The sequence below is a fragment of the Python bivittatus genome, unplaced genomic scaffold (genome assembly GCF_059951505.1).
Source record: "Python bivittatus isolate LINGU-HERP-01145 unplaced genomic scaffold, Pbiv_v1 ctg000700_np1212, whole genome shotgun sequence".
NCBI classification, from domain to species: Eukaryota; Metazoa; Chordata; class Lepidosauria; order Squamata; family Pythonidae; genus Python; species Python bivittatus.
This window is the reverse complement of record NW_028277098.1, coordinates 74367546-74382309: the sequence shown is the minus strand read 5'-3', so window position 1 is coordinate 74382309 and position 14764 is coordinate 74367546. Positions and strand designations below refer to the sequence as shown.

At 36.4% G+C, this 14764-nt stretch overlaps 1 protein-coding gene across 3 annotated transcripts in view; it reads right to left on the bottom strand.

Annotated features, from left to right (window-relative positions):
* The window catches only part of MYH7B (myosin heavy chain 7B), a 39623-nt gene that overhangs the window by 12916 nt on the left and 11943 nt on the right, over positions 1–14764 (bottom strand). For 2 of the 3 annotated variants that reach the window (XM_088153669.1, XM_088153668.1), the window contains exons 11-23: positions 13749–13919; positions 12436–12615; positions 12219–12351; positions 10731–10807; positions 6933–7020; positions 6388–6505; positions 5085–5208; positions 3941–4077; positions 3319–3574; positions 2616–2858; positions 1973–2149; positions 1577–1722; positions 312–402 (exon numbers count right to left, since the gene is read on the bottom strand). In XM_088153669.1, coding sequence (XP_088009795.1) covers positions 312–402; positions 1577–1722; positions 1973–2149; positions 2616–2858; positions 3319–3574; positions 3941–4077; positions 5085–5208; positions 6388–6505; positions 6933–7020; positions 10731–10807; positions 12219–12351; positions 12436–12615; positions 13749–13919 — 1941 coding nt within the window. Of the gene's footprint in view, positions 1–311; positions 403–1576; positions 1723–1972; positions 2150–2615; positions 2859–3318; positions 3575–3940; positions 4078–5084; positions 5209–6387; positions 6506–6932; positions 7021–10730; positions 10808–12218; positions 12352–12435; positions 12616–13093; positions 13239–13748; positions 13920–14764 lie in introns of those variants that run through there. The other variant, XM_088153671.1, reaches the window with a different exon arrangement.

Genomic DNA, 14764 nt, shown 5'->3' with positions numbered 1-14764 from the left:
CAGAGAAATGCATTTAATGTAAAAGCATGAAGTGGGGAAGTAGGAAGGTTCTCACAATTTATTTTAGTTCTCTTTTGTATGGAGTAGGGTTGAGAGAATTATTTTTTTCTTTAGGACCTACAGCTGATTGAGGCAGTTAAGCAGCCCTTTTCTCATTGTACTCAGTGTTGCGAGGTCAGCAAAAGCAAAAGCAGTCTTCAGACTGCTTTTGAAGGATTGGGAGTAGAAATTATGGTAATATGGACAAACCCTGAAGTAGCCCAACCAAGATGGTCCAACTGCAGTCTACATTTAAGCCTATATATATTTACCTGGAGTTCTTTAATTTTTTTCTGCAGCTGAATTCCAAGGAGCTGTTCATCTTCAATTCTTGAATTTAATTGGTTAATTTCAAAGTCTTTCCTATGGAAAAATAAACATAACTTGTGCATAGACTGAAATAATTCTATACTGCAGATCTGAAAATGTAAATAGGTATATTTTTTAAATCATATTTTAATATTACATAAGATGGGCCTGTGTCCCTGTCCATGCAACTTTCCTATCTTATATTCATGAGGCTTGATTCGTTGACTAATGTGATAATCTGTGGAGTCCTCAGCACAGTCCTCAGCATTCGTTGACTAATGTGATAATCTGTGGAGTCCTCAGCACTGTCTGAGCTTGGTTGTTTGCAACCAAGCTCAGAGAGCACCAAGGACTCCACAGCATAACCTGAGCTACATATATTCTCTTCTAAAATGATAATCATTCACTTTGAGGTCTGGGGCTCAGAGGAAGATTGGCTCACCTCTTGCTTCTGTTTTTCATGAAGGCAAAATTAACATCCTAAGTAGCTGCACTACAAAACCCTTCATCTTATCCTTTTTCTATTCTTCTAACCTGTCCAGATGAAACTTTTAGTTGAAAATGGGAAATCACTACTAACAAGAGAGGTAAATCTTAATAGTATGTGTTTACGTTCCTCTGAAATCAGTAGGGCATAAATTAGCTTTCAGCTGCTGTCCCAAACTGAAAATAATGCCTCCAAGCAAAATTTTCACAATGCCTTTTGTTAACAAAATTTGTTGAGCTGGGAAAATTAGAAATTATAGGAGTTTGGGCAATTGAATTATTACTTGTACCAAACCAACTTATCCCCTGAAATATCTCAGGATGGAGATGTACTCCATTTCTTGTTAATGACTTTCCTATGAAGTAGTGATGAAACAGACATCTTTGCAGCTGTTTGCTTTCCAAATCATCTGAATCTTTATTAGCCTGTCAACCAGCTCTAACACATACACTCTGTTGGATCTCTCTTTTTCTTTTCATGTGCACTTGAACAATGCCTCATATACAGAAGCCATCTTCTCAAGATGGCTTTAGGCAATGCAGTAGAACAATAATTGTTTCCAGTTTGTTAGTATTGCTTAGAAGTTCTAAGGTGGAATAAGAGGGATTAAAATAGTAACAATAGATAGCAGTGCTTGAATCATATTATCTTCTGCCATTAGAATATTATGAAACAGATAGCAGAGTGTGTGTAACAAGATTTGGTTTGTCTGTATAGAATTTTGAGAAACTGCATGCTTACTTTTTGAGTTTCTCTTCCAGCTGCTGCTTGTCATTCTCCAGATCCATCACAGATTCTTGTGATAGCTTTAGATCACCTTCTAGCTTCCGCTTTGCTCTTTCCAGGTCCATCCGTATCTTCTTTTCTTGTTCTAAAGCACTCTCCAGCTAGAAAGCACAAAGACCGCAAAGTAGTAGAAAAAATGCACTGCCAATTTTTGGTATCCACATCACTGAAATTGACATGGGAACCAAAAAAGGCTCCAGGGGCTCTTAGAAGATGCTTTAGAGGCTGCAAAAAGGGGATATGGGGTTGCATGCAGCTATAGCACAACAGGTTGCCCACCCATGACATAATATATTAAGATTAGACACGAGTTCTTTTATCATAATGATCCATTGTCATGTGTTCACTCACATCATCCACTTGCTGCTCCAGCTTGACTTTGGCTTTGGTTAGAGTATTGACTTTGTCTTCCTCAGCCTGAAGGTCATCCAAAGCTTGCTGGTGGGCTTCCTGCAATGCCTTTTTCTCCTTGGTTAGCTTAGCAATGATCTCATCCAAAGCAGCCATTTCTTCAATCAAGTTTTTCACCTGGGTTGATATGATCAGATAGCTTAGATTGATGTGTTATTAACATGGTAGAATGAAAATGAGTAAAAATCTAAAGTTCACTTTCCTTTGTGAAATTATAAAGCTAACTATATTAACCACAGATTTTGTGAGATGGTGATTTTTATTATTTTAGGCAACAGAGGATGTGAGTAATTATGTCTCATCCCTCCCCAATAATCTACACCAAAAATACATCATTTCTTCTATATCAGAATGAAGAAAACAGAACTTTCTCTTGGTGGTGCTATTTGGATTCTTCTGAATGCTATTAAGAACTGAAGGAGCTTAGTGCTTCTCAGGGATTTACCTGAGCTGTAAATGAATCTCTATAGTTAAATGCAATAAGGAGCTTCAACTGCTACAGGTAAATATACATTTTTTGTATGCTGCGTGAGTAACCAAAACTATTTATATACTTGTTCTTATTTAGTACAGTTTTGCTCACCTTGTTTTCTGTGGCGTGCTTCTCCTTCTCCACTTTGGCCAGGGTGATCTCCAGGTCATCAATGTCTTTCTTCAGTTCAGCACACTCATCCTCCAGCTTTCGTTTCTTAGCAGTCAACTCAGCATTCATTTCCTCTTCATCCTCCAGACGCTCCACCAGTTCTTTGACTTTGGCTTCCAGCTGAATTTTGGTCTTAATCAAGAGATCACACCTCTCCTCTGCATCAGCCAAATTATCTTGCTCCTGTGATGAACATCCAAAGCAGCACTTTACCACACTAATAGTTGTTACTGCAAGCTCAAAATTGTACATAGATATATGAAATGAATGTTAAAAGCTATGATATTATTTTATAGGTTGTTGTCATTTTTGGAAATTTAAAAAAGTGACTCTCACTTCATTTGACTACTTTCAGCTTTCCCCCTAGAAGAAAGATCTGGCCCATTCATTTGTGAAAGTTAAAAATTCAATTGTTATCTTCATAGTTTATCACATGTACAGAATCAGAGGTGCTTACAGACATAAACTCCTGGTTCAACCAGCCAGAAGTGAATGTGAACTGGCCTTATAGCTTTAGTACATCTATTAAGTATGTAAATGCCTGTCTGTACATGTTCATGGTCATATTCAATTCCAGCTTCCCCACAAAACATGCAGCAATGCCTAAACTCATTTGGAGGGCTTAACTACACAAATTACTCACTGCTTGAAGCTGTAGAGACAGATCATTCTTTTCCTGGATTATGCTGACTTGTTTCTCTTCCAATTCCTTCCGTTTAGCTTCTGACTTCTCCAGAGCTTCCTTCAGTTTCTGGAATTCCTCTTTGAGGGTAGCCATTTCCTTCTCAGTCTGAGCTGACTTCAGGAGAGGCTTGATCTTAAAGAAGAGTTTCATCCAAGACCAGTTTTTCACAGCATTAAAAGCACGAATATTCCACTGGATGGTGTAGAGTGCTTCTCTGTGAGGAATTAACAAAACATATTGGAAATGGAAAGCTGTTGGATCAGAGGAAGTTCATCTATGCTTCTGTCTAATATTACAAGCAAACTGAAGATTATGACAGGAAAACATAGAAAGAGAAGTTCAAAATACTGGGCTGTAACTTATATGCAGATTTTTTTAAAAAAATTATCTTTAATGTTGTTTTTCCCCTTCTGAAAAGTAAAATACTGGTAGGAGTGTTATTGAAATCAACAGGTACAGTAAGGAGAAAGGGACCTCCTTCACATACATGTCTCATTGATCTATAAAAGTGGTCACTTTGTTATGGCCCAATGGATAACATGCAGTGAAAGTATCTGCCAAGGTAATTTTGTTGTTATACCTTCTGGTGATGATTAACTTGTACTCAATTCTCATCAGACACCCACGCATCCTCGCCTGCAGGAGGGTGATAATCTTAGCCAGACGTTCATCTCGCATTTCCTCCAGTAGACCTAGCAAGCCAGCTTTGAAAAACACCTGAAATTAAGGAAGATTTATTAAACTGAAGTTGAAATCAATTTCATGCTGATTTTGAATTATATGTTTTGACAATTCTGAATGATATTCCCCTTATACAGTACTAATTGTTTGTATTTAATTTTTGAGTAATTAACCATAATGAAGAACTTTAGAAGATATATTAGCTTTAATTCATGCATGATAAGTTACTTTGAGATTCTAAAATAGTTCTATTCAGAAACAAAACATTTATTTTTTTGTTTCTATATTTCTACTATACAATATAATAAAAATTGCCAGTGTAGCTTATAGAATAAAAACAAAGAAGTTTAAAAAACCAATGGGGGAAAATGTAGTAACATTTGATGAATCAAACATTCAATTAAAATTTAAAAATGCAAATACCTGATTGAAAACCACAACTTATTTTGAGAAAGAGCTATTGATTTCAGTAAAACTACTCTATCCTGGAAAAGAAGTAAACTTACAATTTACAGCTAATTTACAACTAGTTCTTACTGGTAGCTCTAAGAGTATGGATTGATAAATTCTGTATCGTATAATCCCACCTATTCCTACTACTCAAAAACAAATTCTGTTGAGTTCAGTGTAGTTTACATTGAGCATAGGATTATAGCTCTTCTCCAACATTTACTGCAGGCAGATTTAAAGAAAGGGAATCCTTATATAATAATTCTAGAATGACAAATATTAAGGCATTGCAGAACTATGTATATTTTTCTTGTCTGTTATGAATTATGTCATACTTGGATATTTTATATCATTATATTTTATTTGTTTATGAAGTGTTCTAATTTATTTGGTGCTTATATATTGGCATCTCAGCTTTCTTCTTTACAGTAGATACTGAGCATAAAGTACATAAGGCTAACACTGGAGAAAGAAAACTGCATTATATAAATGGAAGGATATGAAATTTAGCTTATTGCGTTCATCCTCAGGGCTTTTCTGTCATGGTAAAATCAAGTCATTCAATTCATAAATGTTATTTGCACAGCAAATACCTTGGTATGTCCAAACTTATATTGGGTGTGGTCAATGTCCAAAGAAAGCAGCAGTTTTTCTGTGGCCTTCCTGCTATCTACAAATTTGTCATCGGGTATGGCAGCTGGGTTCAAGATACGATAACTAGAAATAAAAGAGAGAAGATTAACACTTGAAGGAATCGATGTTTAGAATCAAGAGTGCTTCTTCACATAAACTGCTTGGATTCTAAAATAATTCACTTGGTAAAGAAAGGACTGGCAAACCATGTTCTTATGGGAGTGAAGAATTTGGTATACATTAAATAATGTTTATGGAAGTCATTATTCCTTATATATAGTTCATTGATCATTATCATTTATATAGGTACTAATCTTAAATGTTTATTTAGGTTGTTAATGAAGCTGAACGTACCTTTTGTAATAAGACAAACTTCTTAACATTTTTTTCAGATCAAGAGATTTTAACATCCTTTTTAAAAAATACCAAGGGATGTCTGCAGGACTATGGTCAGAAAAGTCAAGATGACAGTAAGACAGTACAATCAAAGCTCTACATTTTTTAATGTGCCTTGCACATGCAACACACATAAAAAACAGTCAGAGTTTCTATTGCACCATCACAGTCATCATTTTTACTTTTTTTTACCATACCCCATGGATATCTCTGAAAATACCCATGTTTTCTGTGCAACTATAGAGTATATGACTCCATACAAGGGCTGCAAGTTCTCCACAAGTGACACAGTGGGCTAAATAAGCTCCCATTCACTGGAAACCTTCCAGAAGAGGCTAAAACCATCTATCTGGGATATTGTATTCCAAGGAGTTGAACTGGATAGGCCACAATGGCTCTACCATTTCTATCGTTTTTGAGATGGAATAAACTTATTTTTTAAAAAATATTTAAACTATCAGTATATTAACAAAACATTGAAAATAAATAACTATAGTTTTAATGATTTCCCAAAATAGATATGAGAGGAGTTCTAAGCTGACATTAAGCTCATTTAACTTTAATTAAAACCAAACCAAACCCCAATGCTCAGACAATTGGGCTATTCACTCAACAAACTTAATTGTTCCTTTTTTCCAGAAAATTCTGGGAATTGCAGTTTGGATGTTAACAAATAGACCCTGGGATTTATTCTGGGGCTCTGGCAGTAAAACTGGAATAAAAGAGAGATAAATGTGTAGTATGATACCTTCAGAAACTCATGCTCCCTGTCAGTGACTAGATTCCACAACTGTACTGCCTACTTAATAGGCCTAGCAGGAGAGAAATGGCAGAACCATTAAACAGCAAAGAAGAGAACTGAGTTACCGCTGCTTGAAGTCAGCATACAGGATCCTGTTTGGAAACCCTTTCCTACAGATGCGAATGCCCTCTAGGACACCGTTACACCTCAGCTGATGTAATACCAGGAAGGGGTCCATGGCTCCTGCACAGAAAAAAAAGAAAAGCTGTATTTAGCAACAACAACCTCTTCCCCAAACTAAAGAACCTGAACTTAAATAGGGCCAGAAAAATGAAAAAAAAAAAAAGATACATGAAATACTGTAAAATTAAACAACCATAGTAACCGAATACAAAGAAATGGAAGAATTAAAAAATGAGAAAAGAAATTAATACCATTTCACCCTGATTGAAAGCACTGTTATCTCAACATAAGTTTCAAAATGCTTAAGATGCCAGCCTCACTCTCAATATTTTTAAAAAATTTAATGCCACTTTTTGTGTTATGTACCACAGAGAAGCTGCTGCTAAAAATAAAAAATAAAAAATTACAGTGTCTTATGCACAGACTTTCCCCCAGGCTATTCCATTTAATCACATCTATTTCATGTAACCTTTTTGAAATTCTGTACCTGGCGTCTTTGTTTCATTGGGGATAATGCAGCGGACAAAATGGGGCTGGGTAGCACGCAAATTGGTCATCAGTTTGTTCAGGTTTTCCTGTAAGGCAGACATACAAGGTTAAATAGTTTCATTTGCTCTCATTCCATTTCTAACTCAATTTTAAGTGCTGATTTTAACATACATCACTCCTTATATCAGGGGAAGACCTACCTTCCCCAATACAATGCTGCCCCAATATTATATTCTCCACTAAGCCCTTTCACTCTGTGTCTCCAGTCAGAAATGAGCCATGTGTTTGACCAGGGAAAAAGGACAATAAAAGTTCTCTCTTGTGGTCTTCACATCCGGCACTTTAAACAGAGTGTCATTGCTGTTTGTAACCTATACATTGTCTTAGAAGCTTCTATCTGGAAGGTGGAATCAAAATCTTCTCTCTCTCTCTCTCTCTCTCTCTCTCTCTCTCTCCCCCTCCCTCCCTCTCTCCCTCCCTCCCTCCTTTCTTTCCTACTTTGGAAGTTTCAGAGAGAAGCTTTGCAGTAGTTTCAATAGAGTTTAACTGATAAACTAGATACATAATTCCATCCTAACCTGTCAGAAAGGAACAAAGCAGGCTATTCTCCTAGATCTCTTCAAGCAGATATCTCCCTAAGTCAAATCAGGCAAGATGTATATGGCAAATGTCAAAGAGATGTTCATTCTAGCTCTGTCCCAATCATGTACAAAGAAAGAAGGGGAAACTTATTTTTAAAGTTGGGAGTGAGAGGAAGCTAAACTCCTTTCTAGCTGAGGATTACTTCTTAGTAGTCCTCTCCCTGAGATGCTTTTCTCTTCAATCAAGTTATGATACTGAAAATGAGCTAAGATGAGAGGAAAATACCTCTTGGGGAGAAAAGGAAATTAAGGAAAGATAACATAAAACAAAATGATTAATCCCCTTATCACCATCCATCTGGACTAATGCAACGTATAAGGCTTCCTTTGAAGACTACTTAGAAAATGCAGTTGGCCCAAAGTGTATCAGCCTACCTGCCGGCAAATGAAATTCACCATAGCCATATTATTGTCCTGCCACAGGCTCTGTAATGGTTATCAATGTATTTCCTGGTGTAATTCAAAGGCATGTTTCCCTGTTGTGGCCCCCGTGTTAAGGAATAGCCAACCCTGTAAGGCTGGTGATGGCTTTCATCACCATTAACCTGATGGGTTTAATAAAAAATGAGTTGTTCTGGAGAGTGACTGGGGAATGATGAGTAGATCATCTATACTTTATATTATGGAATTCTTGTATTGTTTTAGTTTTAATGTGCTTTTACTGTTTTTATTGTTAACATATAGTCTATGTGGATTACAGTAGTAAATAAATAATAAAACAAAACAAAACAAAACAAACCATCTGAACATGGCTCCTACTGAGACAGATAGACATATTTCTCAGTTCTATTTTCTGGTATCCTTTTAATTAGAGACACTATAAATGAGACCTGGGACATGGTGCATCGGGCGGGGGAGGGGGGAGTAGATGACAAAATGTTTGTGGCAATGTCATCATACAAATGCTGCAATTTATATACTTGTGCTAGATGTTGGGACACAAGTATGTAAAGTCAGCATTTGCATGATGACATCATCCTGCCTATAGTGTCATTTTGGCTTCATTGCAGTTTCCTGTGGACATTGATGGATGCAAAGATAACTGGTAAGTATGGGAAGAATTCAGCTTCTTTTCTGTATGTATTGTCTCCAAAATGGACATACACACAAAAAGACACATAGGTATATCATGAGCAACTGTTTAATATCTATTATGATCATGTCTGGATTGTTACTGATACTGTCTACAGATGTCTTAGAGAGTAGCCTACTTGTCCCATTCACTTTACATGTGCCAAAAGTGGCATTGAAGATACTATCAGATGAAGGTTTTATTATGCAATGTTTCTGCCATGTTCACAGATCTACATAAATGTTGAGACAATTATGTCTCCCATTGCTAACTCACCTCTGTTATTTACCACACTACATCCCTTTTCCCCCTTATTTACTAGAACAAACTCTGATAAGGAACAGAAGATGAAAAGCTATAGAATAGCTAGTGAAAGCACCCCTCTTTGACCATCTAAACAATAAATCTTTACTTTCCTGTCAGTAGTTCATATGGCAGCTGTACTCTCTGAACATCTCTCTTTTACAAGATGATTAGTGTGACTATTATATATATCCTACCATTCAATTCAAACATGACAGCTAATAATGATTAAAATAGAAACTATAAAACTTATTCAAAAAATATACCTTAAACTCAAAATAAAATCAATCACCTGGAGAAAAGGTGATTAAAAGACTGAAGAAAGAAATATGTCTTTACAGCTAGTCTACATAGAAAAAGTGGGGGGCAAGTACAGATTCCAAGGGTGTGCACTCCATAGCCTGGAAGCAATGCAGGAGAAGGCCCCTTCCCACATCAGAAAGCAGTGAGCCTCTGACAGTGGGGGCATCTTCAGAAAACCTTAATGCCTGTGCAGGCTCATGATGGGATATGTCATCTTTCAGATAGTCAGGTCTTAAGCTGTTTGAGACCTTAAAAATGATGTCAACATCTTAAAATAATTAAGAATCTCTGCAGATTTTTGAGTACAGGCATCATGTGATTCATGGTGTTACATTCTGCACCAACTGGACTTTCCAGACACTTTGCCCCATATATATCATATTGGATTGATTAACATAATAGGTGCAAAGACATGGATAACTGTTACCAAATCTAAGTGGCTCAGGAAAAGTCACAGCTGATGCATTAGATGTAATTGTGTGAATTGGTTTTTTGATTCAGTCACCACTTGCAAATCCAGTGACAGCTGAAGATCAAAAAGCTTTCCCATAATGTGGACCTGCTTTTTTAGGGGAAATGCAATTTCACCCCAAACAAGCTGAATCCTAGTCTCTGAGTCCAGTTTCCCATTCAAATTTATCTTGTTCTCTCTTATCCAGCTCTTTGTTGAATTTAGACAACATCCAAGAATATCAATTGTTTCCTTGGAGTTGGATAGTAAAGAACAGTAAGGTGTTATCAGCATGACTCTATTGTTTTGGCATTTGTGCTTTAAACTCCATGATCTCAAGAACTTTCTCTTCTAAGTTCTGAAACCTTGGCTCTCAGTCAAATGGATATCACAGAGATGGATGTAATTAGTTCAATTAGAATTATGCCTAGCTAATTCTCTCCCAAGGCAGAAAAGTCAGGGGGGCGGTTGCTCCAAACACTGTAAAATCCACATTTGTTTCCTTCTTCCCAAAGGTTTTCCTTCCTGCAGTCAACAGTGAGGAGAGAAATAGCACAGACTTAAAGTGATGTTTATGTAATAAATTATCTAAACATCACTGCAAGTCTTAACTGCCTCTCCCTCAGCAACGGAGAAGCAGCCAGGAGCCATGTAGAACAAAGACATCACCGGAGCAGAAATAAGCATTTCCCTATCATAGAGGGAACTAGATTGCTTTCCATTCTAGTATTCTTCCAATTGAGTTTGAATGTGAAATGAAGATGTTCACCAAGAATTGGCAACACAGGGACAATCACTGATGTGAATTTCCTCATATCCTTTTTGTCAAGAAAGGAGAATACTGGACCATTTGGGGAGAAGAACCAAGCCTTAGGGGTTTTAATGTCTGCCTGGGATTCAATTTTATAACTGGGTCATTTTTAGAGCATTACCTGGAAGAACTATCTGGCATACATACAAACTGAATCAAGTACAATTCTGTAGGGTTTAACTAGTGATTCTTGTTCCAAAGTATCAGATGCTTACCTTGTGCAATGAAGACACAGTTTGGAATGAAGCTGCCTTCTTACGCTTCTCTTTGACACCTGCCTTGGGGGGCTCATCTGTCAAATGAAATGTCAGTTGATTGCTTTAGTAGGATTAATTTAGTTTGGGTACTCATTTAGTTTTTAAGAACTGGGAGACTAACTCTAATGCTTGAGTTTTTACACAATTAATACTCTAATTCTACTTAGCAAATTCAGACTAGCTGGTTTGTTCCTGGGAGACTGCCAAGAATAGACACTGTTCTCAAATCCCCTAGGTACCTTAGGATGCAATTAAAATGAACAACTAAAGGGATGTAGCAATGTATATAATTATATAATGAAACATTTACAATGATCTGTAGGATAGCCTATAATATTAGCATGAACACTCCTAAATATAGCACATAACTCATGCCTATGTGTCTCTTGGCAATTCTGATGAATAAAGGAACAGCTTTCCCCAAATCTGTGACTCTAAAACTTACTCTCAAACTCTTGATTCACTGTCTCTCTTGAACCAAAATACAACATCCACAAACTGGTATGTTCTCAGGTCATACCTAAGATGTGCATTCCTTAAGATGGGATCTGGAATGCTTACCGTATTTTTCCATCAATAAGACGCCCCCATGTACAAGACGACCCCACTTTTCCAACCCAAAATTAAGAAATCAATATTTTAAAGATAGTGCAGAACACATTTTTATTTAGTAATTAGTTAACATTTACCTGATACACTCGGTGGGAGGAGGTCCAAACCGTCTCTCTACAGCTTTATTTCCATGCTCTTTTGCATAACTGATTACATTCAATCATGAGTGAAACTGCCGATAGCTTGTCTCTGCAAACAGCCTTCCTCTAATTGGTTTGTTCAGCATCAGCTGACGTCAGTTACATAAGGCTCGTGATTGGAGGAAGTCTGTTTGGGAGACAAGCTATTTCACTCGTGATTGGAGGCTAGCAATAGGAGGAAGCCTCTTTGCAGAAACAAAGTATGGGCAGTTTTGCAACAGCGCGGTTCTCTCCTCGGCTGACTTCCTTGAATAAGATGCCCTTCAATTTTTAGGGTAAGGATTTTAGAAAAAAATATTGTCTTATAGTTGGAAAAATACGGTATTCCTCTTGTGATAATAAGAAAAAGTACTGACACTCAGATGGAGTGCATGCTTTAATGCTAGACAGAAATTCAGCAGGGCTTGACTGAACCTGTAGTTCTGAACCATTTAAGTTGTGGGACCTGTACCACTTTTGTTCAACAGTGTTTTCAGTGGTATGGGTGGTTATATAGGACCCTATCAAGTTAAGTTTTGGCTGTAATAGAGAAAATTGTGGGGAAAATATAGGGGAAAGAGATTGTTTCCTGGAAAGTCCTAACTCTTGGAAATTGAAAATTTGATTAGATAGACCTTTCATTAATGTAGCATAACGGTTCCATATACCATATTCAGCACCATATAAAATAAGCAGATATGGGAATACAACTCACCTGAAGAAGAGCTGACATAGTTCTCATATAAACTATTCAGCAGCTTATTTTGTGATTTTTGGAAGACAGCTACCACTGTCTCATTCAAGGGATCCTTATTCTTATCTAGCCAGCCAATTATATTATAGGGCACCTGTTGATAAATGACCAAAAACGACAGAATCAGAACAAAGAAAACACCAGTCTAGAAGATAAAAAGTTGGGAACTATTACATACCACTCCTGCATAATGCACCAACTCAAAGTGGGCCTCATATTTGCGCCTCTTATCTGGCCGGGGCTTCTGGAAGTTGGGTGATTTCCCAATGTGGTTGTCATACAGCTTCGCTTTGAATGTCATATCAGAAGCCTTGGGAAACATACATTCTTCCTCCAGAATAGAGAGAATGCCAAGTGGCTGTAAGAAAAGGATACTAATCAACATTTTGGTGGCAATCTTAATTGGTCTTAGATTTGTTTTTTCCAACAGGTGGACAGCTCATACCATCCTTCTCTGAGATGACGTCGTACAGATGTATTGCTAGGTTACTCTGGCTGAAAAACTGTAAGAATTAGTCCAGTGCCTTTGGAGAAATCACGTCGGTGTTTGGCAAATAATTCTTAATTTTGACTGTGGTATCCATTCATGTTAAGTTAGCACATTATTAATAATTATTAATAATTTTGCCTATTCTGAATTAGGAAATGGGATCATATAAAGTTGGGGTTTTCAGGACAACAGATGGATTCATGCATGTTTTGTCAAGCAGAACTATGCTATTCATGTGAAAACAGCTCCATGTGGCAGGATCACAAGTTACATAGGAAAAAATAGTTCTGATCTATTTTTAAGGTGATTTGAATCACTAAATATAACTTTCATAAGACTATTTTACCATATGGCTGGAAATTGACCTTGAAATTATTATTTTCATCTCAAAATTATTTGTATTTGCTTTCTTTTGTTTGTTTGTCCTTGTTTCTTTGCCTCAGTTCTACTTTTAAAAGTGTTCCAATCTCCCTGCCTGAATATGTAGTATTCTGGAACAAAAAAACAGAGTTTTATAGGACATTTATTTAATTTCTCATTCAAAAGGCACTGTAGAATAGTAAACATTATTTTCAAAGAATTATATGTCATATTCTTCTTAGTAGATAGATCTAGAAATAAATGAGACCCTTGAGAATTTTTCAAAAGTCTAAATAAGTAATCACCAATGGGAGTTATATGTCTAGAAATAGTTCTGTAGGTGCACAGTATAGTAAACTCTTTTTCAGCAAAGAAGAGATGCTCAGCAGAATGATTGGAACCAGTTTTCAGTAAGAAATATTTTTTTTAAAAAGTGAGCAAGAAGGATGCCAGTGAAAGTTAATTATTTTGCTGTTTTAAAAAGATTAGCCAGGCAAACTCACTATTGTTCATATGGAAAATTGTTTGGAAGCAAGAGGGTGCCAGAACAAGTTGTAGTCACATACTTCCTACCAGCTATTTCTTTTATAATACAACATTCATGAAGCCATAGTCATTGTATCATAGTGTCTCAACTTTACCTTTTCAATTAGATCAATGCAAGCCTGCAAGTCCAGGCCAAAGTCAATGAAGACCCATTCAATTCCTTCTTTTTTGTATTCTTCTTGTTCCAAAACAAACATGTGATGGTTGAAAAATTGTTGCAATTTCTCATTGGTGAAGTTGATGCACAATTGCTCAAAACTGTTATACTGCAGGCAAGAAATGAAACAAAAGGAGCTTGAGACTCTACCACTTACCTAAGATGTACCTGCTATTAGCACCCTCAGAAAAGAATTAAAGCATTTTGTCCTTTTGTGTATGGTAACTTTCTGATTTGTAACTATATGACTTCAGGCATGATTCTAGCCACACATATATTAATGGATGATAAAACAGATGGCTGTGAATGGGTTCAGAACCGTATGACTAAATTAATGTAAGTGGGTATAATAATAAGACTATTCACTATCCTGTGCTGACTTTCTAGGACATCTGCTTGATCTGCCTATATCATTCTTTGAGAATATATATATATACATAAACACACACACACACATACATACATATACATACACACACTTACATATATAAAACAGAATGGCAGGAACTAAAAAATGTAATTATAAACTTTGTCAATGGAATATTTAATATTTCTGTAAGCAGCACACAGAGTTTTATTCAGCTGAGCTGTCCAATTTTATGGCACAATTTTTGAAATTCAACATTTTAGGCAATAAAACTATAATGTGTGTCCTAAAACGAACTTCTCACAGTTTCAAAAACAAAAGAAAACCATCCAATACCATCCTAAATCCTTAAAATATTTTTTAAAATCACGTATATTTGACATAGTCCCTTGTACATTTGCAGCCCTGACCTCTTTCCAACAACAACACATAAATTCCTGGCTATTGAAAGATTGCCCATCTTGTTATAAGCCATCTTATGAGATCTCAGTGTCCTTGCTGAGATCTCACAAGATTTTGGCATTCTTGTGTGAAATCCCCTGAAATCTATCAACATTTCAGTGATTCTTTAAAAATATTTTCAGGAT